The 24,927-nt window shown below is 44.5% G+C and overlaps 4 protein-coding genes across 4 annotated transcripts; all 4 read left to right on the plus strand.

Moving 5' to 3' along the window:
• Positions 1-900: 900 nt before the first annotated feature.
• On the plus strand, positions 901-8,789 carry ankmy1 (ankyrin repeat and MYND domain containing 1; the record flags this gene model as incomplete). The annotated part of the gene is made up of 19 exons (XM_084547642.1): positions 901-1,140; positions 1,327-1,473; positions 1,551-1,745; positions 2,372-2,422; positions 2,506-2,751; positions 2,865-3,074; positions 3,271-3,432; positions 3,695-3,840; positions 3,988-4,495; positions 4,595-4,779; positions 4,877-5,048; positions 5,283-5,429; positions 5,530-5,625; positions 5,857-5,964; positions 6,071-6,193; positions 6,624-6,725; positions 7,061-7,230; positions 7,473-7,627; positions 8,117-8,789. The coding sequence occupies 19 exons, from the start codon at positions 901-903 to the stop codon at positions 8,320-8,322; spliced, it is 3,369 nt and encodes a 1,122-aa protein (XP_084403768.1). The 3' UTR covers positions 8,323-8,789.
• A 2,070-nt stretch (positions 8,790-10,859) lies between these two features.
• On the plus strand, positions 10,860-13,666 carry LOC311491222 (E3 ubiquitin-protein ligase RNF14-like). The gene is made up of 7 exons (XM_084549096.1): positions 10,860-11,059; positions 11,318-11,448; positions 11,542-12,249; positions 12,473-12,551; positions 12,696-12,911; positions 13,164-13,336; positions 13,499-13,666. The coding sequence occupies exons 1-7, from the start codon at positions 10,906-10,908 to the stop codon at positions 13,625-13,627; spliced, it is 1,590 nt and encodes a 529-aa protein (XP_084405222.1). The 5' UTR covers positions 10,860-10,905; the 3' UTR covers positions 13,628-13,666.
• Positions 13,667-14,159: 493 nt separating this feature from the next.
• On the plus strand, positions 14,160-16,674 carry LOC311491133 (E3 ubiquitin-protein ligase RNF14-like; the record flags this gene model as incomplete). Its single annotated transcript, XM_084548994.1, has 6 exons — positions 14,160-14,357; positions 14,625-14,755; positions 14,892-15,599; positions 15,796-15,874; positions 16,019-16,234; positions 16,487-16,674. The coding sequence occupies exons 1-6, from the start codon at positions 14,204-14,206 to the stop codon at positions 16,672-16,674; spliced, it is 1,476 nt and encodes a 491-aa protein (XP_084405120.1). The 5' UTR covers positions 14,160-14,203.
• Positions 16,675-17,348: 674 nt separating this feature from the next.
• On the plus strand, positions 17,349-20,115 carry LOC311491134 (E3 ubiquitin-protein ligase RNF14-like; the record flags this gene model as incomplete). Its single annotated transcript, XM_084548995.1, has 7 exons — positions 17,349-17,367; positions 17,536-17,679; positions 17,947-18,077; positions 18,214-18,921; positions 19,118-19,196; positions 19,341-19,556; positions 19,809-20,115. The coding sequence occupies 7 exons, from the start codon at positions 17,349-17,351 to the stop codon at positions 19,994-19,996; spliced, it is 1,485 nt and encodes a 494-aa protein (XP_084405121.1). The 3' UTR covers positions 19,997-20,115.
• Between the last annotated feature and the right edge of the window lie 4,812 nt (positions 20,116-24,927).

A 24,927-nucleotide genomic window follows, 5' to 3' on the forward strand; every position in this document is an offset into this window, starting at 1 on the left:
GGTCCTGCTCCGCTGATCCCACATACAGACACTTAACACTTAACAAGGATAACCCTCCTCTCAAACAATGACCTACTTTCATTTTTCCCTACTTCTGTCTTTATTTAATGATCCCGTGCTGCCTTCAGTCTGTTCGGCCAAAGGTCCCCAGATCAGCACAAACTGCATCGTGGTTACATTTTAAGAAATTTTGCTGATACTAATGCAAATAAACCCTCCTTATTTGTCAGTGCATTATTTGTGTCTTCCTGTGGTTTGCCTTGAAAACTATCTCAATCTCAATCTCAAATCTCATTCAAAAGTGAGATAGGCCCTCAAAGTAATTTTTACATCAAGCCATAAATATATACATTAGTAATTTATGGTATTAATATTTCCTTTAACAATTTATCTATGGTTGGAGAAGTGGGACTTGCGGCTGTAGGGCTCTAATCCCCTCCACGCCTTTGACTGAGCTAGGCACCCAAATCCAAAAGTGCATGGCTGCCCACTACTCTAAATGTGTTCACTCCTCTCTTTCAGTGCAAATGAATGGATGAAAAAGCAGAGAATAAATTGTCTGTTTGTGTATTTACTTGGACAGTGAAGTTGATCAGTTAAATGGGTTAAACTGAGAGTATTTAACAGAGATTTTAATGCTTTAATTAGTTACAAATGCAATTTGTCCCTCAGATTAGCGAGAATGTAGTATTTGTCTTTCGTCTGCGCATGCGTGGGAGGTCGTCATGACAACCTGCTTTTACAGGACAGTTAAAACTCAAATCTGACCTCTGATAGCGAAAGTTTTCTCTTCTACCTGGGGTTAGTCGTTAATATAACGTTAAATCTAAACTAATAATTACTTTTTGTCCTCAAGTGGTGCAGATTAGTTGTGTTAATGAAAGATAAACCCCGGTTAAAATGCTCTCGACGACCTGCCAAGGTGTTGCGGCGGTAGCTGCGGGGCGACGCCTGGGAGGTGGAGGAGCGGAGCCGGGGGCTGGAAGACAGAGCGACCGCCGCCACGGAGCCGCCCGACTCGGGCAAGAGAGGCGACAGGGGCTCGGTGTGCAGGAGTGGCCCGACGGGTCCAGATACGAGGGAGAGTTTTTGAACGGGTTCAAACACGGCAAAGGGAGGTATAGCTGGAGAAATGGAGAGGTACGGTGAAATTAACATAACAAAGGGCCGGGGGAAATATGAAATAAGAGCATTTACTCCAGCTTAGCTTGGCTAGCTGTGGTGCACCCTGTGCCAGTATAACTTAAAATGACATAAAATACAGTGACATTGTTTTCTAAAGTTGAATAAAACATGTAGTTCTCTGAATTGTCTTCCTTTGTGTAGTACTATGAGGGCTCTTTCTACAAAGACTACAGGCATGGGGATGGACTCTTCTGCTGGCCCACGGGCCACAAGTTCATTGGGAAGTTCTACCTCAACAGAAAGGAAGGATATGGACAACAGGTGTTCCCTGATGGAACCACCTTTCAGGTAAGCTAGATGCATGGATGACACTCATTTGGGTAGTTTAGTAGTGAAATAGTGAACCTCTCCTCCCCTCCTTTCAGGGTTTGTACCACACTGACCAGAGGTTCGGCCCAGGTGTGGTCACCTATCCAGATGGGCGACAAGATGTGGGTTTGTGGCTGAGGGAGCGTCTCTTCAGACTCTGCACCTTTCTAGAAGAAGGCTTTAGCCTGAAGAACTTTCCTGAATATGCCGCCTACGTGGGCCCATCTGTCATCGCTGATTCCCTGACTGAGGTACAGGTTGACAGCTGTCTCACTCTCAGATGTTTACAGCCTAAAACATCATGTTTTAAGTTTTCAGCTCATGACCTGTGATCCAGGACGCTGTTGGCAGATAAAGTCACATTAATTTGAGGTGGAAAACATTTTTCTCATCTCTCATACTGCATAACTTATAACACTGCATAGTTAATCTACCAAAGTTCTTGCAGGGACCACAAACTATTAAGATTTAAGTGCCTCCAATGATTTACAATGCCTTCATAACTAGACCACAGCGTAATAAAGTTAACACGTAAAACAGTTCATTGAGTATTGCTCAGGCAATTGTCTGTCTTCCTCTGTATTTGTTCCATTTTAAATAAAGAAACTGAATGAATAAAAAAGATATCAACAAAAACAGATGGAGGTCAGAGGAAAAGATGACTTTCCAAACCGTGGAGTCCATCGACTTAACCTTTAGTTAGTCCAAATTAGTGTAAAGTTATTTGAAAGAGCTCATTAAATGTTAATACAAGCCACTTTCACACCTGCTGGAAAGAGAAGAAGCTAAACTGTTGCATATGTCACAATAAAACTTGGCAGATAAGGCCCCAAATACTTTTAAATTTTTATTTTATCTTTCCCTTTCTCTTTAACAGCCCCAGGTTCTCTCTAGCAGCGTGCAGACCAAAGCCAAGGCAGATTCTGAGGTAAACTGCTGCTCTCGTGAACACCTTTATGGGCTATGTGACTGAATTGAGTACATATCAGTTTATTCCTCATCCCCTCTTAGGCGGATACAGATAGAGATCTGCTGGCAGATGAGGATTTTATCCTTCCCCCCGGCTTGGAGAGTTACTCAACAGATGGTGACCACTTGCCGCTTCCCCCTGGCCGAAGAAGAGAGTTGGACCGGCACTTTTTTGGCGAGCTGTGGGAGCCAGACGCTGAGCCACACCGAGGCTATGAGAGGGACCCACTTTCCACTCTGCCCTTGCAGGCCCGCATGCAGACTCACATACACAAACACAGGTCAGACGTAATGTACATAAAAGAAAGTGTCGTCTGTGTGTTGAGAAAAAGAAATATATCTATGCATCTTGTACATAGTGGACAGGATTGCGGTATTTGTGTTTGTCTTTCAGACTGCAGGCTGAAAATGTGGGCTGGGACGTGGCAGCCGTTCTCTCTCTGAACAGGGAAGGTTTTGGACCTAAAGGGCCTTTCGAGGTCAATTCAGAACTGTTGATCCAGCACAGCTTAAGAGGGAAATTGCAGTGTGTGTCACAGATCCTCCAGACCGGTCTGGTCCACCCTGATGTAGCAGATCCACGAGGACACACTGCTTTAATCGCCGCTACAGTAACACATAATTCATGTTTATTTGCTCTTTCTCTTGTTATTCCAATCCTTTTGAAGCCCGAGTTGTAGTCAAATATTAAACAATATCATCAAAATGAAACATTCAGATGTTTTAGCTTGTACTCTTCATCTTTCATTTACGTCTCCAGTATTATTTCTAACTATTTTGTGTCTGCTCCATTTCTTCACCTGTCAGGTAAACTGCCATAATGATGTGATCCACCTGTTGTTGGATTTCGGTGCTGATATTGATAAGTTGAACTGTGAAGGAATGTCTGCCCTGGCTGTGTGCCACGTCCTCTACTATCCTTTCCAGTCTCTGCACACCGCTTTGGCTGAACCACCTGCCAAAAATCCAGTAAGATAATCAGAATCAGACTGCTTTATTAATGCTTCAAGGAAATTGTTTGTAAAATGGAAGAATCTGTCAGTCAGCCCACTACTTTGGTCGATAACTGATATATACTGTATAGGGAGAGTATAAAGTTAATGCAGACGAGAACCCTGCAGAAATATATCAGCAGCCATGACATTTTTGGTCCATATAAAACAGAAATTTGGTTCAGGTTTGTCGTATAAACTTTGGTGCCTCTGTCACTTTTTTCTCAACAATTCACCAGGTTTTTAGATCTTCATCTTCTTGTGGGAACATTCCCCAGATCAGCCAAGTCAACTTCACTACTCACACGCCTATACTCAACGACAGACCTCGGACCACTGACACATCCTTGAGGAGCCACACAAGCCAAAGCCACATCTCTGACCAGTAGGAATGCCGCCAATATCGTCTCTCTCACAATTTATTGATAGCAATCTGTATATATTGTATATCCTGTCATGTCCAGCTATTATCTTGCACTATTATTTGTCACTTGATACAAGAGTATCAAGCTTTATTTTCATGATTTTTCAGAACATCAGAGGAACCAACAGAGTACATCTCCCATTGCAGCAGTAAAGTGTCCAATGACAGTGAGCTCACTGGCCCAACTGCGCCGGAGACCCCTGCACCCAACACTGAAGAAAAGGAGAGAAAAGAGACAGAAGGAGGAGTTGGAGTCTGCAATGGGACAGAAAGGGAAGCAGAAGAAATAAGCAGGAGGGAAAATGACAAAGAGAGCAAAGAGGAGGAAAGAGAGATGGAGAGTAGATGTGATCAAACATGGGAAAATGGAGAAAGTGAGGGTGAAGGTACTGAAAGAGAATTTAAAAATGGGGAGAAGGAAGACAATGTGGAGCTTGTGGAGAGCAGAGAAACTGAGCAAAGAAAGAACATTGTGGAGGAGAGGGAGGAGGTTGAAGGAGAAGAGGAAGGAAAAGAGAGAGGAAGTGAGGTTGTGCCTGTTGAGGAGCGCTCCATTCAGGTGTTGGATGGTCACATTGCGCTGGGAAGTGTGCAGTGGAAGAACGTTCGAGCTAAGGTAGCAGGAAGCGTTGCTGTATAATGCACAGAGACATTTTACATTTGCTGGTACTGCTTACTTGAATTTGCTCTTATTTATTCATCTGTTTCTCTGCAGCAGGACAAAGACAGAGAACTGACCCCAAGGCAGACCTTTGACTCTACCTGTTCACTCAGCAGCTATCACATCCAAGTCACAGAGGAAGTGATGCAGCGCTCAGCTGAAGCACTGAGTCGCACAGGGATTCCTCAGAGCTACGACACACAGGAGACTGTCCGCAAAATGGCTGCCATGAAGATTGAGTCAGTTCTGTTTCTCTCGCCAATGCATTAATGTGCTCTTTGCTCTGGTTTGTGACTGATATTATTATTTCATTTTCTGTTTTGCTCGTATGACCAGGCATCGTGTTCGACTAAACACCCTGAAGCTGTTGTTGGATCGAGGAGCTGACCCTAACGTATCCAGGATCCCCATGCCTGTTCTCTTTTTAGCCATTATGGCGGCTGACACCGAGGCTGTCAGGAGATTGCTGCTGTGTGGCGCTCGCGCTGACATCCCCCTCCCATCGGATGTAAGTGTCCACATTTTACTGCCTCTAAAGATTAAGAAATGCTGTTAAAAGTTAGTATATTGAGGATCATTACATGTTTATGAAGCCATAGAAAAAATAAACAAATGAACCCAAATAACAAAAATCACACAGAAATCATTTAATGAGATCATCAGTTTTATATCTACGTCACCCTTTCGTCCTTCAGTTGCATCAATCATAAAATTCCTCTAAATATATCTAATCCATTTGTAGAAGAACGGCCTGTATCCCCTGCATGTAGCTGCAGCACTGCCTGGTCCAGCTGGTCCCAGAATCACAGAACTGCTGCTTCACACTATCATCGATCCAGATGCTCGGGCATGTGACCAGGATGAAATATATGAACCAGATAAGGTACTTGTGTCTACGCGGTTTCACCTTAATGAGTTCTTAGTTGTAAATGTCAATCGAACTGGCAAAAATATTTGGGATTCTTGGTCTTTTACAGATTTTGATTCAGGCCAATGAGGCACTGAGGAACAGTGAGGGTCCACATCTTAAAGAAGGAGGCCGAACTGCTCTGCATGTGGCCTGCCAGAGAGAAAGTGACCACCAGGTCAATGAATACTGTGCACACGGTCACTTAAACACACGACATTCATATGAAATGTGATGGTAAAAGACTGCTGCAGTCTGTGGCACACGTACCAACTAGAGGTTGTACAGACTAGTTGGCTTTTTGTCGCTTCTTGCATGTTCAAGAAGTTACAAAAAACCTGCAGGTAATTTCGTATAGGGCAGATTTAACAAATAATATTATGATGCATTTAATTTCCTTCTTTTACAGAATGCCAGTAAAGTGGTGGCCCTCCTGCTCTCCCACAGAGCCAGCACGGACCTCCTCTGGAGTGGACACTCACCTCTTTCTCTGGCTATAGCAAGTGGCAATCACCTGGTACGTCCCCTTCACCACACACACACACACAAACAAATAAATTCACCAAAACAGATGTGCAGCAATCCTCACTTTGGTCTGGACCCTGTTCTTTTTCCTTGCCAAGGCGGTGGAGGAGCTGTTGAAGGGTGGCGCAGATCCGAGCATACCCCTGGGCCCCAGGGTGGGCAGTGCCCTTTGTGCGCTCGCCAACATCAACTACCGTTTAGTTGGCGACAGGATTAAGCTGGTACAGAAACACACATACAGTAGATATGACCATATACACCCATCAGGCACAACATTAAAACCACTGAGAGCAGAAGTAAATAACATTGATCATCTCGTGGTAGTACAATATTCTGCTGGGGAACTATTGGACCTGGAATTCATGTGGATGTTCCTTAGACATTTAGCACCCACCTAGACCAGACCAGGCACCCCCAACCCATAACAATGACACTCCTTGATGGCAGCAGCCACAAATTCCCTAGATCTCAAACTGATCAAGTATCTGTGGGTTATCTTCTAGTTTATTTAGCAGTTGTTGTTTTTTTATGTTTGACTTTTAAAGAAATTAAACAATTAGGTTTTCTGTACTGTGACATTCAGGGAGGAAGAGTTACTATGATTAATATAAAGGTTTACGGTCGGATCATTTGTGTGTGTCTGTGATATAGCTGGACATGTTGGCTAAGGCGGGTGCTGACATCTTGATGCCTGTTAGAGTGGGCAGTGTTGTGGGAACCGCAGTCGACTATGCCCACCACTCCTTCAACCAGGTAATACTCCAGTTATGCACTTTATACATTTTAGTTATTAATTTTAAATAACGCAAAAGTAAACCACATTATAATGATTTGTTTTTGCTGAGACTGTGCAGCGGAGTTAGTCATTCAAGTTTGTAGTTCTTTTGAAGCCATGGTTAGTGGTAGTGCTGCTATGTATTGACAGATGCATCTCTAATATTTTGCACCCATCACTTATGCCACTGCTGGTGGACGCTCACTGTGAGTAACAAAAGCTTTCTCTCTCCTGCACAGAGAAAAAGCTTTGAGTATATTTTGGGGGTTTTATTTTATTTCACTTGAACACCTGTCTCTGTGTTACTATTTAGGACTCGCGTATTGCCTATACTCCTTTCCACGCTCTAAACATGCGGGAGAGGGAAATTTTCAAAGTCCGGCGCCAGCTCCTGAGCATGATGGGAGATCTACTGAGACAGACTGCCAGCCAGAGGGAGAGGGAGGATTTAGAGAGTGAACAACACCTTACACTGAATAGTCGGTTACATGTATTTGTGGTTTTTTATGGCAAAACAAATATTATTTTATTTATTTGTTCATTTTCCGTATGGCTGTAAACTGTAGTGTGTGCTCTTTATGAATGTGACAGGTGCCAGTAGTGCAGAGAAGGCTAACAGGTAAATATACACACATTTATGTAAAGTGCATGCATATTTACTTTAATCTACTTCCTCTTATTTAAACTTATACTTGTGTCTAAACACAACGTTAATCTTTTCTTAGGAAACCAGCGTTTAAGTTCTGCTATCACTGCGGTCGCTCTGCGTCCGTGAAGCTGACTTCTTGTGGACGCTGCCACAAAGTCTTCTACTGCTCCAGGTCCTGCAAACTCAAAGCGTGGGATGAAAGGCACAAGGATGAGTGCGTCCGGGCGTCAGGTGGGAATAAGAACCCCTCCTCCCTACAGTTAAACCAGTTCCCAAACTTTACCCCAGGAGCAGCGAAGCTTAGAGCAAATACACTTAAGAGGCTTTTAATAAAATGACGATGTGTACCTTGGTCATTGTTTTTTTGAATCAGTTATCTAAAGCCATGGTTCCCGACTTTACTCGGTTATCAGTCAGTTTTACTAGGTCGGCTAACAACTAGCTTACAACCTGCTCATCCTCGTTTCCCCTGCAGTCAGAGCACCACTGTTTTATTAATAAAACAGCACGTCTGAGAAACATAAAGATGCAGATAACGGAATAAACTAAGGGTTAAGAGTTATCTAAACTATGATTTTACTGAATGCCAAGAAAAAAGGTTGGGAACCACTGATCCGAAGGATAAAAGTGTGTTTTATACAACTATAGATGATGATGTCTGGGAATATCTGGGAAATACTAGCCTGTATATACTTTGTCCACCTGTCTCTCTCAATCCAGCGTCTACTGATGGCGTCCAGAGGAGGACTGTGTTTAAATCCCAAAGAGGCGCCAGGCCCCTGACGGTCATGATGAAATCCAAAACCCAAGCCCCCAGGTCCTTGAGTGCAGTGCTGAAATCCCAAAGACTACCCAATTCCGTGAGCATGGCCGAGAATGTCTCTGAGAGCCAAATCAACCTGAAGGAAAACTACAGCTTCAACTGACGGATACTGAACATTTTTAATTACAGCTGACACAATCTATCTAATGTAACGCTGCACTTTTCTCACATAAGCATTTCCAACGCATTTGTGCCATAATCATTTCTGAAATCAACTAATTAATTGTAATAATGTCTGTATCTATTTGTGCTATTGGCTGTTGTGTTATTTCACTGAACAGTTGAATCCAGTGAGAATCAGTCTGGTTCTAAATTTTTGTGACTATTTATCTGATATTATACAGTGTATGATTTTATATGTAAAGGTTGTAACTGACTGTAAGTGACTGACGAGCAGTGTCTCAGTCTCCTGTTGGGATTTTCCTAATTCTATATGGCGATACATTATTGAGGACGTCCACATTTTAGCCAGATTAGACAGATGGTTTGAAAGAGGAGTAAAGGAAGACATCTATGTAAAAATGTGTGAGTGTCTGAGTTGCAAATGGCAAAGATCCTGGTAGATTTGTTATTATGAGGACAACTTTCTGTCTGTCCGACACTTTTGTCCAGAGCAAGACACACAGCCTGTTGATTACGAGTTTATTTGGTTGTGGATATTTCTGCTACACCAGACACTACCAAACCTGCTGTCCTGACTTATCTGTTTCCTCTAGTTTGTGTCTCTTTTTCATATTTGCATAATGGCTATTACTAATATGCAGATTTATACTAAATACTTTGATATTTCGAAAGGGATAATATTAAGGCTTGATGCTTTTAATGCAATATCTTACCTGTTATGGAAATAATTGTACGGTCAGTGTACATCAGTGTACTTTGGTTATATTTAGTACTTGGAGCTATGAACAAAGTGTCTCTATAGGACTACAGGCAGGATTTAACCTTCTTGTCATGTTTTCTACAAGTTGTAAGATGCCTCTGAACCTTTGTGTTATCAAATTAATCCTATTTAAGTATGAAATTTACAAGCAGATCCCTTGCATTACTTGAGTAAAAATGAAATGATTAATTAAGTAAATTGTATTTTAAAGTATCAAAAGCTTAAGCAGTATAGAATTCATGCCCATCACTGACATATCTTTGACATTATTAGATGAATTGATACAACAATGTAGTTCACGTTTTAACTATTTTTTTTACATTTTTATGTATTTTAATTGCGTAATTATTAGCTTAGGGATCATGTTTTTGATCAGTCTGAGAGTTTTGACATGATTGATGGGACAAGGACGATTAAAAAATGATTTGATGTTTGAGATTTTGCTTTAATCTCTGTTAACTAGTAAAATATTAGTCTCAACTTGTTTAAATCTGCAAAATCTTGAGGGGTGAGGATCACTTTCGAACAGAGCTTATTCTTTAATAAAGTTTTGAACTTTGCATTTCCAATAAATAAGTCTTAATTCTAACTGGATGTGTCATAATAACTACATAACATGGACGATTTGTGCAAACAAGTGTCTGTGTACTGATCACTGATAGAAAAATACTACTGATTGTATCATTGTGTTCTATACTCACCTTTAACTTCAGACTAGGAGCACATAGACAGACTTGTATAATAATGACACAACTACTATTATATGCATAATCCTTTATTTAACATCTTTATGACCCTTTATGTAACATCTCTATTGTTTGATTTAGAGTATGTTCTTGTCTATTCTTCGGCCTTCACAAGGTCATTGCACTGAGGATGTTGCCAGCAACAAGTGATAAGGGACTGATTGAACTCGCATTACTATGGAAACCACAGAGGAGCTTCTCTCCAAAGAGAACTTGCAGTTAGACTCTCTGTGAATTGCTAAAGAAAACTTTTTGACTTTTGACCAGAGTCTCTCAAAGCTCTTTTTCCATCAATCACAACCATTCATGTAGGTTTTTATGCATTTTAATGAAGTAGCTGCTAGATTGGGGGTCACGTTCTCAATAAACCTGAGAATTAGGATTAGATTATTGATTAAGGAGCTTGAACGAAGGGGGAAAAATCATTTAATATTTGGGAATTTCAGTTTAATATTTGTTTGCTTTAAATTGACCTTCTTGTGCTTCGATTAATTTAAATTAGAGAAATTGGGATATTTGTTTTTTGTCTATGTTTTGTGTACATTTGTAACTGTGCTGTAGTTGCTGTTGGCCAGGATAAATAAAGGCTAAATAAATAAATAAATAGTCTTTTATGGATCATCATGTCTTTATTATGTAAGAGCGCAATCATAAAATTCTCTATAGCACTCATTCATTTTGCACTTAAGTCAAATAAAGCACACAAATATAGCTCAAACAAATGTCTTATTTCTGAATAATGACAACACAACATGGACAATTTGTGCAAAAATAAAAAAATAAAAATAAAATGTCACATGGTAAATGACTGCATAATCATAAAGATATGATATGATTATGATGATAGCAGGCTGAGGTTGCTGCTCTGTGTTGATCCTTGCATCACACACAGATGAGTCAGCAGGGGGACGGTCCGGCATGGACCAGGAAGAGACTGACTCAACTCACTGAAATAGACGCGTTACTATAGCCAACATATTCAAGACACAAACTCATTAGATTTTAGTCCCGAACAGTGTGAGGAAGAGGGTGAAGCGTATTACCTGGAAGTAGAGGTATGAGCGCAGACTTTGACGAGCGACAAGACGAACTCCTCGCCCTGCAGAGTATCTTCGGTTCGGAGGAGTTCGACCGGGATGAGTCGAAGTGTGCCGGACACGTCCGAGTGTCCGTTGAGCTTCCGTCAGACTTCAACGTGGTTCTGAAAGACGGTAAATAAACCAAATTACAGAGAGAAGAGACACGGACAGAGTGGCTTTGCAGAGAGGGGTGTTGGTGGACTACAATGGGATAGTAAAACTAGTTTACATTTGAAGATTTCAAAAGCTCAATATAAAACTATCTACTTTCATCATCCATTTCTCCTGTTAAATACACATGAATGAATAAAAAAGAAAGTTAAAAATATGGGTGATATTTGTGTGTTTTTTGTGAGGGACTTTGGTCTATTTCTTGTTTTTCTTCCTAAGGTGAAACGCTGAGGCAATGTGAGATTTCATTCCTTCCACCTCTGCTCCTGACCTTTGACCTGCCTGAGGACTACCCATCCTCCTCTCCTCCCACCTTCACCCTAAAATGCAGCTGGCTGACTCACGCACAGGTACAGAGATGGTGCCACAGAGTCCGAGGGAGTTGAATGCAGATTGCAGAGGCCCAATAAAGATTAGTGTGTTTGCTCTCTGTCCTTCCACAGCTGGCTGCACTGGGTGCTCAGCTCATTGAGCTCTACCAGGACACCAGGGGCGCTGTGGTGCTCTTCTCCTGGGTACAGTTTCTAAAAGAGGATGCCCTGAAGTTCTTGGATATCCACAGTCAGGTGGAGCTCACTTGTGATGGACACAGCACCCTGAATAGTGAACAAAATGCTGAATCCTCAGAACCCACAGATGACCAACGCTGTAATGTGTTAAAGCCTCATAAACCAGACATCTCTGCGCCTTCCTCAGAAGTTAAACAGCACCCTTCGGCCTCTGATGACGGCACCACAGACTCTCAGGAAGCTTTAGATGAAAGGGACGGTTCAGTCTCCTCACTGCTTCCCTCTACCTCCTCAGATTCACTAGATCTAAGTGAACAAGGAGCTGCTTCGCTGCCAGATGTCCCTCAGAGCAAAGACAGACACATCTCTGGTCGCTCTTTGACTCCATCACAAACTCTCTTGTCCCAGATTTTGATGTACGATGCGTCCCAGAGACAGAGAGCGTTTGCCACCACCGTGTTTGACTGTGGCGTGTGCTTTACGGGCTGGCTCGGGTCCGACTGTGTGCAGCTGGATGAGTGCGGCCACATCTTCTGCAGGACCTGCCTCGGCGAGTTCTGCAAGCTCCAGATAACAGAGGGGACCGTCCGCAGTGTCACGTGTCCTCAGGCGGACTGCACTGCCGCCCCTACACCTGCACAGGTACAGTCCTCACTTGTCTGTCTGGTCTTCCTGCAAACAACAAATGTTTCTGAATGTTCTTGTGTACTGAGGATTTGGATTGCTGTGCGAAGATGTATAATTTGTTTTTAGATCTAGAAATAGCTTTGTCTATTCAGGCAAGAGAAATCTCCTGCATTTTAATGTGAATTAGCTTTTTCAAGATGCTCTTTGTGTCTCCCTGATCTATTCTCTTATCTTCAAGGTGAAGAGTCTGGTTGGAGAGGAGCTGTTCAGCCGCTATGATCGTCTCCTGCTACAGTCTACTCTAGACTGCATGCCTGGTGTGTGTTTCTTTCACTTGCTGTAAACCTGAGACTTTGTTCAGCTTTAACACATTTGAACGAATATACTCGCAAACCAGGCGTTTTACACCAGGTTCATGGAAGAGTCTCCTCTCACGTCTCTTCTTTACTCCCTCCTCTTAGACGTGACATACTGTCCTCGGCGTTCCTGCGGTTCGCCTGTCATTCGGGACAAGTCCAGCAATGCTGCAATGTGCTCCGCGTGCAGCTTTGCCTTCTGCGTGGCCTGCAAGAAGACCTACCACGGGACAGACGCCTGTCAGGGAGAGAAGATGAAAAAAACGCTAAAAACACAGGTTGTCGGAGAACAAGTCCTTGCAGAGTTGCCACAGACGAAAGGTACAAATATGTGTAACTGTGGGTACTCTGTGCGTTAATTCTTCACTGCGAGCCATTACAACATGGCTGTGGTTGTATTTTTCTAGCCACAAGAAACAAACCATCATTCAACCTGCTAATAAAAGCAAACTGTTTGGTCAAGCGTTAAGTATAGGGCGCCATTCCTAGATTGAGTGTTCAGATTGTGTGGGTGCAGATGTGTCTCAATGTGTGTTTGAAGTCTGTGCCGTGTTGTTGTTGTTTGTGTCTCAGAGGGGATTAAGGCTCTTTGGGATGACTATGACAGCGGCAGTAAGGAGAGGAAGCGTCTCCTGGAGAGAAGATACGGCGCCAACATCCTGCGTGACACGTTGGAGGCGACTCTGAGTGAGACCTGGATATCCGTCAACAGCAAGTTATGTCCTCGCTGCTTCTTCAGCATAGAGGCATGTATTGATTAGTATTTATTTGTACACACACAAACTCAAACGTGCAGATGAGGATGTATGTGCACTAGTATGTCAGGAAGTTAGACACATTCAAATGTGCATTTTTTCACCAGTTATATCCTAACCTGTGTTTATTGCATGTTGTGTTTTGTGTTGCAGAAGAATTTAGGATGTAACATAATGACGTGCTCTTGGTGTTGCCAGATGTTCTGCTGGGTCTGCCTCACCAGACTGGAAGGAAAAAATGCATTACAACACTTTCAGGACAGCTCCTGCACTTCTCACTGACCTGGTACCTGCCAGAGCCGTGGAGGGAATGGAGTCAACAGATTTAACACTTGTCCTGCTCCTTTCATATCCGTTTGACTTCCTGGTTAAATAAAAGTAATATAAAATAAATAAATAAATAGTCTTTTATAGATTGTCGTGTCTTTATTATCTAAGATCTCAATCATAAAATTCTGTAGCACCCATTGATTTTGCACTTAAGTCAAATAAATCACACAAATAGCTCAAACAAATGTCTTATTTCTGATTGGATCCGTCATAATAACAACATTACATGGACAATTTGTGCAAAAAGGCACTTTAATGCTTCAAATGTCACATGGTAAATGACTATGATCATAAAGACGGTGGTGCAGGCTGAGGTTGCTGCTCTGTGTTGATCCTTGCGTCACGCGCAGATGAGTCAGCAAGGGGGACGGTCCGGCATGGAGCAGGAAGAGACTGACTCAACTCACTGAACAACACAGGGTCCTGAAAAATAGATGCGTTACTACAGTCAGTAGACACAAACTCATTAGATTTTATTCCCAAACAGTGTGAGGAAGAGGGTGAAGCGTATTATCTGGAAGTAGAGGTATGAGCGCAGACTTTGACGAGCAACAAGACGAACTCCTCGCCCTGCAGAGTATCTTCGGTTCGGAGGAGTTCGACCAAGATGAGTCGAACTGTGCCGGACATGTCCGAGTGTCCGTTGAGCTTCCGTCAGACTTCAACGTGGTTCTGAAAGACGGTAAATAAACCAAATTACAGAGAGAAGAGACACGGATAGAGTGGCTTACAGGGGCGTGTTGGTGGACTTTATAATTTGCACGCTACAATGGGATAGTAAAACTAGTTTATATTTAAAGATTTCAAAAGCTCAATATAAAACTATTTACTTTCGTCATCCATTTCTCCTGTTAAATACACATGAATGAATAAAAAAGTTAAAAATATGGGTGATATTTGTGTGTTTTTTGTGAGGGACTTTGGTCTATTTGTTGTTTTTCTTCCTAAGGTGAAACGCTGAGGCAATATGAGATTTCATTCCTTCCACCTCTGCTCCTGACCTTTGACCTGCCTGAGGACTACCCCTCCTCCTCTCCTCCCACCTTCACCCTAAAATGCAGCTGGCTGACTCGCGCACAGGTAATATACAGAAGCACCGTGGGTCAGATGAAGTACATTACATGTACAGAGATGGTGCCACAGAGTCCGAGGGAGTTGAATGCAGATTGCAGAGGCCCAATAAAGATTAGTGTGTTTGCTCTCTGTCCTTCCACAGCTGGCTGCACTGGGTGCTCAGCTCATTGAGCTCTACCAGGACACCGGGGGCGCTGTGGTGCTCTTCTCCTGGGTACAGTTTCTAAAAGAGGATGCCCTGAAGTTCTTGGATATCCACAGTCAGGTGGAGCTCACTTGTGATGGACACAGCACCCTGAATAGTGAACAAAATGCTGAATCCTCAGAACCCACAGATGACCAACGCTGTAATGTGTTAAAGCCTCATAAACCAGACATCTCTGCGCCTTCCTCAGAAGTTAAACAGCACCCTTCGGCCTCTGATGACGGCACCACAGACTCTCAGGAAGCTTTAGATGAAAGGGACGGTTCAGTCTCCTCACTGCTTCCCTCTACCTCCTCAGATTCACTAGATCTAAGTGAACAAGGAGCTGCTTCGCTGCCAGATGTCCCTCAGAGCAAAGACAGACACGTCTCTGGTCGCTCTTTGACTCCATCACAAACTCTCTTGTCCCAGATTTTGATGTACGATGCGTCCCAGAGACAGAGAGCGTTTGCCACCACCGTGTTTGACTGTGGCGTGTGCTTTACGGGCTGGCTCGGGTCCGACTGTGTGCAGCTGGATGAGTGCGGCCACATCTTCTGCAGGACCTGCCTCGGCGAGTTCTGCAAGCTCCAGATAACAGAGGGGACCGTCCGCAGTGTCACGTGTCCTCAGGCGGACTGCACTGCCGCCCCTACACCCGCACAGGTATAGTCCTCACCTGTCTGTCTGGTCTTCCTGCGAACTACACATGACTCTGAACGTTCTTGTGTATTGAGGATTTGGATTGCTGTGCGAAGATGTATAATTTGTTTTTAGATCTAGAAATCTCCTGCATTTTAATGTGAATTAGCTTTTTCAAGATGCTCTTTGTGTCTCCCTGATCTATTCTCTTATCTTCAAGGTGAAGAGTCTGGTTGGAGAGGAGCTGTTCAGCCGCTACGATCGTCTCCTGCTACAGTCTACTCTAGACTGCATGCCTGGTGTGTGTTTCTTTCACGTGCTGTAAACCTGAGACTTTGTTCAGCTTTAACACATTTGAACGAATATACTCGCAAACCAGGCGTTTTACACCAGGTTCATGGAAGAGTCTCCTCTCACGTCTCTTCTTTTCTCCCTCCTCTTAGACGTGACATACTGTCCTCGGCGTTCCTGCGGTTCGCCTGTCATTCGGGACAAGTCCAGCAATGCTGCAATGTGCTCCGCGTGCAGCTTTGCCTTCTGCGTGGCCTGCAAGAAGACCTACCACGGGACAGACGCCTGTCAGGGAGAGAAGATGAAAAAAACGCTAAAAACACAGGTTGTCGGAGAACAAGTCCTTGCAGAGTTGCCACAGACGAAAGGTACAAATATGTGTAACTGTGGGTACTCTGTGCGTTAATTCTTCACTGCGAGCCATTACAACATGGCTGTGGTTGTATTTTTCTAGCCACAAGAAACAAACCATCATTCAACCTGCTAATAAAAGCAAACTGTTTGGTCAAGCGTTAAGTATAGGGCACCATTCCTAGATTGAGTGTTCAGATTGTGTGGGTGCAGATGTGTCTCGATGTGTGTTTGAAGTCTGTGCCGTGTTGTTGTTGTTTGTGTCTCAGAGGGGATTAAGGCTCTTTGGGATGACTATGACAGCGGCAGTAAGGAGAGGAAACGTCTCCTGGAGAGAAGATACGGCGCCAACATCCTGCGTGACACGTTGGAGGCGACTCTGAGTGAGACCTGGATATCCGTCAACAGCAAGTTATGTCCTCGCTGCTTCTGCAAAATAGAGGCATGTATTGATTAGTATTTATTTGTACACACACAAACTCAAACGTGCAGATGAGGATGCATACGTACTAGTATGTCAGGAAGTTAGACACATTCAAATGTGCATTTTTTCACCAGTTATATCCTAACCTGTGTTTATTGCATGTTGTGTTTTGTGTTGCAGAAGAATTTAGGATGTAACATAATGACGTGCTCTTGGTGTTGCCAGATGTTCTGCTGGGTCTGCCTCACCAGACTGGCAGGAAAAAATGCATACCAACACTTTCAGGACAGCTCCTGCACTTCTCACTGACCTGGTACCTGCCAGAGCCGTGGAGGGAATGGAGTCAACAGATTTAACACTTGTCCTGCTCCTTTCATATCCGTTTGACTTCCTGGTTAAATAAAAGTAATATAAAATACATAAATAAATAGTCTTTTATAGATTGTCGTGTCTTTATTATCTAAGATCTCAATCATAAAATTCTGTAGCACCCATTGATTTTGAACTTAAGTCAAATAAATCACACAAATAGCTCAAACAAATGTCTTATTTCTGATTGGATCCGTCATAATAACAACATTACATGGACAATTTGTGCAAAAAGGCACTTTAATGCTTCAAATGTCACATGGTAAATGACTATGATCATAAAGACGGTGGTGCAGGCTGAGGTTGCTGCTCTGTGTTGATCCTTGCGTCACGCGCAGATGAGTCAGCAGGGGGACGGTCCGGCATGGACCAGGAAGAGACTGACTCAACTCACTGAACAACACAGGCTCCTGAAAAATAGACGCGTTACTACAGTCAGTAGACAGAAACTCATTAGATTTTATTCCCAAACAGTGTGAGGAAGAGGGTGAAGCGTATTATCTGGAAGTAGAGGTATAAGCGCAGACTTTGACGAGCAACAAGACGAACTCCTCGCCCTGCAGAGTATCTTCGGTTCGGAGGAGTTCGACCAAGATGAGTCGAAGTGTGCCGGACATGTCCGAGTGTCCGTTGAGCTTCCGTCAGACTTCAACGTGGTTCTGAAAGACGGTAAATAAACCAAATTACAGAGAGAAGAGACACGGATAGAGTGGCTTACAGGGGCGTGCTGGTGGACTTTATAATTTGCACGCTACAATGGGATAGTAAAACTAGTTTATATTTAAAGATTTCAAAAGCTCAATATAAAACTATTTACATTCATCATCCATTTCTCCCGTTAAATACACATGAATGAATAAAAAAGTTAAAAATATGGGTGATATTTGTGTGTTTTTTGTGAGGGACTTTGGTCTATTTGTTGTTTTTCTTCCTAAGGTGAAACGCTGAGGCAATATGAGATTTCATTCCTTCCACCTCTGCTCCTGACCTTTGACCTGCCTGAGGACTACCCATCCTCCTCTCCTCCCACCTTCACCCTAAAATGCAGCTGGCTGACTCGCGCACAGGTAATATACAGAAGCACCGTGGGTCAGATGAAGTACATTACATGTACAGAGATGGTGCCACAGAGTCCGAGGGAGTTGAATGCAGATTGCAGAGGCCCAATAAAGATTAGTGTGTTTGCTCTCTGTCCTTCCACAGCTGGCTGCACTGGGTGCTCAGCTCACTGAGCTCTACCAGGACACCGGGGGCGCTGTGGTGCTCTTCTCCTGGGTACAGTTTCTAAAAGAGGATGCCCTGAAGTTCTTGGATATCCACAGTCAGGTGGAGCTCACTTGTGATGGACACAGCACCCTGAATAGTGAACAAAATGCTGAATCCTCAGAACCCACAGATGACCAAGGCTGTAATGTGTTAAAGCCTCATAAACCAGACATCTCTAAGCCTTCCTCAGAAGTTAAACAGCACCCGTCGGCCTCTGGTGACGGCATCACAGACTCTCAGGAAGCTTTAGATGAAAGGGACGTTTCAGTCTCCTCACTGCTTCCCTCTACCTCCTCAGATTCACTAGATCTAAGTGAACAAGGAGCAGCCTCGCTGCCAGATGTCCCTCAGAGCAAAGACAGACACCTCTCTGGTCGCTCTTTGACTCCATCACAAACTCTCTTGTCCCAGATTTTAATGTACGATGCGTCCCAGAGACAGAGAGCGTTTGCCACCACCGTGTTTGACTGTGGCGTGTGCTTTACGGGCTGGCTCGGGTCCGACTGTGTGCAGCTGGATGAGTGCGGCCACATCTTCTGCAGGACCTGCCTCGGCGAGTTCTGCAAGCTCCAGATAACAGAGGGGACCGTCCGCAGTGTCACGTGTCCTCAGGCGGACTGCACTGCCGCCCCTACACCTGCACAGGTACAGTCCTCACCTGTCTGTCTGGTCTTCCTGCGAACTACACATGATTCTCAACGTTCTTGTGTATTGAGGATTTGGATTGCTGTGCAAAGATGTATAATTTGTTTTTAGATCTAGAAATCTCCTGCATTTTAATGTGAATTAGCTTTTTCAAGATGCTCTTTGTGTCTCCCTGATCTATTCTCTTATCTTCAAGGTGAAGAGTCTGGTTGGAGAGGAGCTGTTCAGCCGCTACGATCGTCTCCTGCTACAGTCTACTCTAGACTGCATGCCTGGTGTGTGTTTCTTTCACGTGCTGTAAACCTGAGACTTTATTCAGCTTTAACACGTTTGAACGAATATACTTGCAAACCAGGCATTTTACACCAGGTTCATGGAAGAGTCTCCTCTCACGTCTCTTCTTTTCTCCCTCCTCTTAGACGTGACATACTGTCCTCGGCGTTCCTGCGGTTCGCCTGTCATTCGGGACAAGTCCAGCAATGCTGCAATGTGCTCCGCGTGCAGCTTTGCCTTCTGCGTGGCCTGCAAGAAGACCTACCACGGGACAGACGCCTGTCAGGGAGAGAAGATGAAAAAAACGCTAAAAACACAGGTTGTCGGAGAACAAGTCCTTGCAGAGTTGCCACAGACGAAAGGTACAAATATGTGTAACTGTGGGTACTCTGTGCGTTAATTCTTCACTGCGAGCCATTACAACATGGCTGTGGTTGTATTTTTCTAGCCACAAGAAACAAACCATCATTCAACCTGCTAATAAAAGCAAACTGTTTGGTCAAGCATTAAGTATAGGGCGCCATTCCTAGATTGAGTGTTCAGATTGTGTGGGTGCAGATGTGTCTCGATGTGTGTTTGAAGTCTGTTCCGTGTTGTTGCTGTTTGTGTCTCAGAGGGGATTAAGGCTCTTTGGGATGACTATGACAGCGGCAGTAAGGAGAGGAAGCGTCTCCTGGAGAGAAGATACGGCGCCAACATCCTGCGTGACATGTTGGAGGCGACTCTGAGTGAGACCTGGATATCCGTCAACAGCAAGTTATGTCCTCGCTGCTTCTTCAGCATAGAGGCATGTATTGATTAGTATTTATTTGTACACACACAAACTCAAACGTGCAGATGAGGATGCATACGTACTAGTATGTCAGGAAGTTAGACACATTCAAATGTGCATTTTTTCACCAGTTATATCCTAACCTGTGTTTATTGCATGTTGTGTTTTGTGTTGCAGAAGAATTTAGGATGTAACATAATGACGTGCTCTTGGTGTTATCAGAAGTTCTGCTGGGTCTGCCTCACCAGACTGGAAGGAAAAAATATATACCAACACTTTCAGGACAGCTCCTGCACTTCTCACTGACCTGGTACCTGCCAGAGCCGTGGAGGGAATGGAGTCAACAGATTTAACACTTGTCCTGCTCCTTTCACATCCGTTTGACTTCCTGGTTAAATAAAAGTAATATAAAATACATAAATAAATAGTCTTTTATAGATTGTCGTGTCTTTATTATCTAAGATCTCAATCATAAAATTCTGTAGCACCCATTGATTTTGAACTTAAGTCAAATAAATCACACAAATAGCTCAAACAAATGTCTTATTTCTGATTGGATCCGTCATAATAACAACATTACATGGACAATTTGTGCAAAAAGGCACTTTAATGCTTCAAATGTCACATGGTAAATGACTATGAACATAAAGACGGTGGTGCAGGCTGAGGTTGCTGCTCTGTGTTGATCCTCAGGTGGACTGCACTGCCGCCCTTACACCTGCACAGGTACAGTCAAATGCCAACAGGTACAGTTGGCATTTGCCTAGACCAGACCAGGCACCTCCACCTCATAGCAATGACACTCCTTCATGGCAGCAGCCATCCCCTGCAGGATGCAGCCTGACACAGGCACGCACACAAAAACGGTTTAGGAACAACTAAAAAAAAACAATTACGTTTTTCAAGATGCTCTTTGTGTCTCTCTGCTCTATTCTCTTATCTCCAAGTTGAAGAGTCTGGTTGGAGAGGAGCTGTTCAGCCGCTACGATCGTCTCCTGCTACAGTCTACTCTAGACTGCATGCCTGGTGTGTGTTTCTTTCACTTGCTGTAAACCTGAGACTTTGTTCAGGTTTAACACATTTGAACGAATATACTTATATCATGTTTTCCAATTTGCAAACCTTGCATTTTACACCGGTTTCATAGAAGAGGCTCCTCTCACGTCTCTTCTTTTCTCCCCTGTTCCTGTGGTCCCATCATTTGGGACAAGTCCAGCAATGTGGCAATGTGCTCCAAGCGCTGTTTTGCCTTCTGCATGGCCTGCAAGAAGACCTACCACGGGACAGACGCCTGTCAGGGACAGAAAACACAGGTTGTGGGAGAACAAGTCCTAGCAGAGTTGCCACAGACAAAAGGTACAAATATGTGTAACTGTGGGTACCATGTGCGTTAATTTTTCACTACGAGCCATTACAACATAGATAGACAGATATATAGATCGATGGTCACCAGGTATTTCTAATCCTCCACCACCTCCACATCCCTACCAAGGGTGCTGAGGGGCAGAGGAGCTGTCACCTTCCTCCTGAAGTCAGTCACCATCTCTTTGGTCTTGTCCACAAACTGTGGCCTTTCTGTCCAGGAGATAGTGGACGCACCAACACCTATCGGCCGCAGCTTCTCATCCAGCAACAAAGACTGGATGGTGTTGAAGGCACTGGAGAAATCAAAAAATGTGATTCTCACTGAGCCTCCACCACCTCCAGGTGTGAGTAAGCGAGCTGCAGCAGATAGATGACAATGACATCCACCCCCAGACACGGCCGGTAGGCAAACTGTAGGGGGTCTAAAGACGATCTCACTTGGGGCCTTAGGTGGGCTAATACCAACCTCTCCAGCACCTTCATCAAGGCAGCAAAGAGGAACTACACTGAAAAGCTGAAGGACCGTTTTTCTGCCAACGACTCTTCTGCAGTTTGGAAAGGCCTGCAGACCATTACCAGCTACAGGAGACCATCCCCCCACCCTGTGGGGAGCCCCCGCCTGGCTGAGGACCTCAGTGACTTTTACTCCAGGTTTGAAAGGACTTTCACACCTTTCACTTCCCCCACCATCTCCATCACAAAAGGACTAGCCGTACCCCAAACCACCCCCGTACCCGACCCCCTGCCTGCGCTGAGGATCTGCGAACAGGATGTGCGTCAACTCTTTCAGAGACAGAGGATTAGGAAGGCCCCGGGACCCGATGGTGTGTCTCCGTCCTGCCTGAAAGTCTGTGCTGACCAGCTGGCTCCCATCTTCACCCAGATCTTCAACAACTCCCTGGAGCTGTGTGAGGTCCCCTCCTGCCTCAAACGCTCCACCATCATCCCGGTTCCCAAGAAGTCCCCTGTCACAGGATTAAACGACTACAGACCAGTCGCCCTGACATCTGTGGTCATGAAATCCTTTGAACGACTGGTGCTGACCCATCTGAAGGACATCACGGATCCCCTGCTAGACCCCCTGCAGTTTGCCTATAGAGCAAACAGGTCAGTAGATGATGCAGTCAACATGGCTCTTCACTACATCCTGCACCACCTAGACTCTGCAGGGACCTACGTACGGGTCCTGTTTGTGGATTTCAGCTCTGCGTTCAACACCATCGTCCCGGAGATCCTCCACCAAAAACTGTCCCAGCTCACCGTGCCCCCCTCCACCTGTCAGTGGATTACCAGTTTCCTGACTGACAGGAGGCAGCAGGTGAAACTGGGTAACTTCACTTCCAGCACCCGTTCCCTCAGCACTGGCGCCCCCCAGGGATGTGTTCTCTCCCCACTGCTCTTCTCCCTTTACACTACTGACTGCACCTCAAGGGACCCCTCTGTGAAACTCCTGAAGTTTGCAGACGACACCACCGTCATTGGACTCATCCGGGACGGTGACGAGTCTGCATACAGAAGGGAAGTGGAACAGCTGGTCCTCTGGTGCAGTCAGAACCACCTGGAGCTAAACCCGCTCAAGACTGTGGAGATGACAGTGGACTTTAGGAAGAGACCCACATCAACATCTCCTCTCACCATTCTAAACAGGACAGTTCCAACTGCAGACTCATACAGGTTCCTCGGGTCCACAATTTCACGAGACCTGAAGTGGACCTCCCACATTGACTCCATTAGGAAGAAGGCCCAGCAGAGGTTGTTCTTTCTGCGTCAGCTCAGGAAGTTCAACCTGCCTCAGGAGCTGCTGACCATCTTCTACACAGCTATAGTCCAGTCTGTCCTGACCACATCCATCACTGTCTGGTTTGGATCCGCCACCAGGCAAGACAGGGACAGACTGCAGAGAACAGTCAGGTCTGCAGAGAGGATCATTGGTACCGATCTTCCCTCCATTCAGGACCTGTACCGGTCCAGGGTCAGGAAGCGGGCCAGAAAAATCACCACAGACCCCTCACACCCTGGCCACAATCTGTTCAGACTCCTCCCCTCAGGTCGGCGTTACAGAGCGGTGTACGCCAAAACCACCCGACACAAGGACAGTTTCTTCCCCCGGGCTGTCGCTCTGTTGAACTCTGAGTAGTCACAGAGTGTGAGTCCATACACATGATCAATAAACTATTTTTGTATATACTCACTGTACAATAACCCCAGTTCGGTGTATATATTATCCTGTTTTTATGTGTACAATTTGAAGATTTATTTTATTTTTATCTTATTTATCTTATTTTTTTTTATTTTATTTTTTTATTTTTATCTTATTTATGATGCTTGAGTACTAGAGAGGAAGGTGCCGGAGTCAAATTCCTTGTATGTGTCATACTTGGCCAATAAAGCTGATTCTGATTCTGATTCTGATTCTGATGTAAGGGCAACTGGACGGTAATCACTGAGGCCAGATGGAGACGACTTCTTGGGCATGGCAACTAGGCAGGAGGTCTTCCAGAGAAACCTCTCCAGGCTGAGGCTCTGATTTAAGAGACGCTGGAGAACAGCAGACATCTGGCTGGCACAGGTCCTCAATATCCTGGGGCTGATGCCATCAGGGCCTCAAAGCTTTGTTCCCATGGTCCGATCCTGAGCTCACCACAGGGGGAGGAGGAGTAGGGGCCATGAGATGCAGGAGCATTGGAGGCAGTGGGGAGGTGCAGGGGGATGAGGTAGAGGAGACAGGAGCCTTAGAGCTAAACCTGTTGAAGAACACGGCTGTGGTTGTATTTTTCTAGCCACAAGAAACAAACCATCAATCAACTGATTGTGTTTATTGTAAAGTGCAGCAGGAAGTTTAGTCTGCATGTTTTGCTCCTGAACCAGGTCTCGTTTTGTTTAAAAGAAAACACGAAAAGCTATAAATTCCTCAGCTCTTAGTAGAAACAGGAAGCTCAAGAAGCAGCAGTTTGGAGAGGTCCCAGTTTAATCTTCTTCTCAATACCTTCCTCAGTTTTTTACACAACTCAGTATATGTCAGCCTTCGCGGAGGATTAAGATGAGATGGAAATGGACAATGAAGTAACACTTTATTTATGCAGCAGTGAAAGCAGATGACATGACAGCTTTAGATTTTTACAGTACTGGAGGGTAACCTGCTAATAAAGGCAAACGTTTTGGTCAAGCGTTAAGTAGGGCGCCATTCCTAGATTGAGTGTTCAGATTGTGTGGGTGCAGATGTGTGTTTGAAGTCTGTGCTGTGTCGTGTTGTTGTTGTTTTTGTCTCAGAGGGGATAAAGGCTCTTTGGGATGACTATGACAGCGGCAGCGAGGAGAGGCGGCGTCTCCTGGAGAAAAGATACGGCGCCAACATCCTGCGGGGCATTGTGGAGGCGAGTCTGACTGAGACCTGGATGTCCGTCAACACTAAGAGCTGTCCTCACTGCTTTTGCAGAATAAAGGCATGTGTTTGTTAGTATTTATTTGTACACACACAAACTCAAAAGTGCAGATGAGGGTGTATACGCACCAGGAAGTTTAGTTTAGAGACATTCAAATGTGCGTTTTTCACCCGTTTTATCCCAACCTGTGTTTACTTGTCTTGTTTTGTGTTG

The sequence above is a fragment of the Chelon labrosus genome (assembly GCF_963514085.1).
Source record: "Chelon labrosus genome assembly, chromosome: 7".
NCBI classification, from domain to species: Eukaryota; Metazoa; Chordata; class Actinopteri; order Mugiliformes; family Mugilidae; genus Chelon; species Chelon labrosus.

What these genes read in the sequence shown, in the direction of transcription:
- LOC311491222 (XM_084549096.1), top strand. Translation starts at nt 10,906, where the DNA reads ATGAGCGCAGACTTTGACGAGCGACAAGACGAACTCCTCGCCCTGCAG. An exon ending in CAACGTGGTTCTGAAAGACG is followed by an intron (nt 11,060 to 11,317) that starts GTAAATAAACCA and finishes TTTCTTCCTAAG; the next exon opens with GTGAAACGCTGAGGCAATGT. An exon ending in GCTGCTTCTTCAGCATAGAG is followed by an intron (nt 13,337 to 13,498) that starts GCATGTATTGAT and finishes TTTGTGTTGCAG; the next exon opens with AAGAATTTAGGATGTAACAT.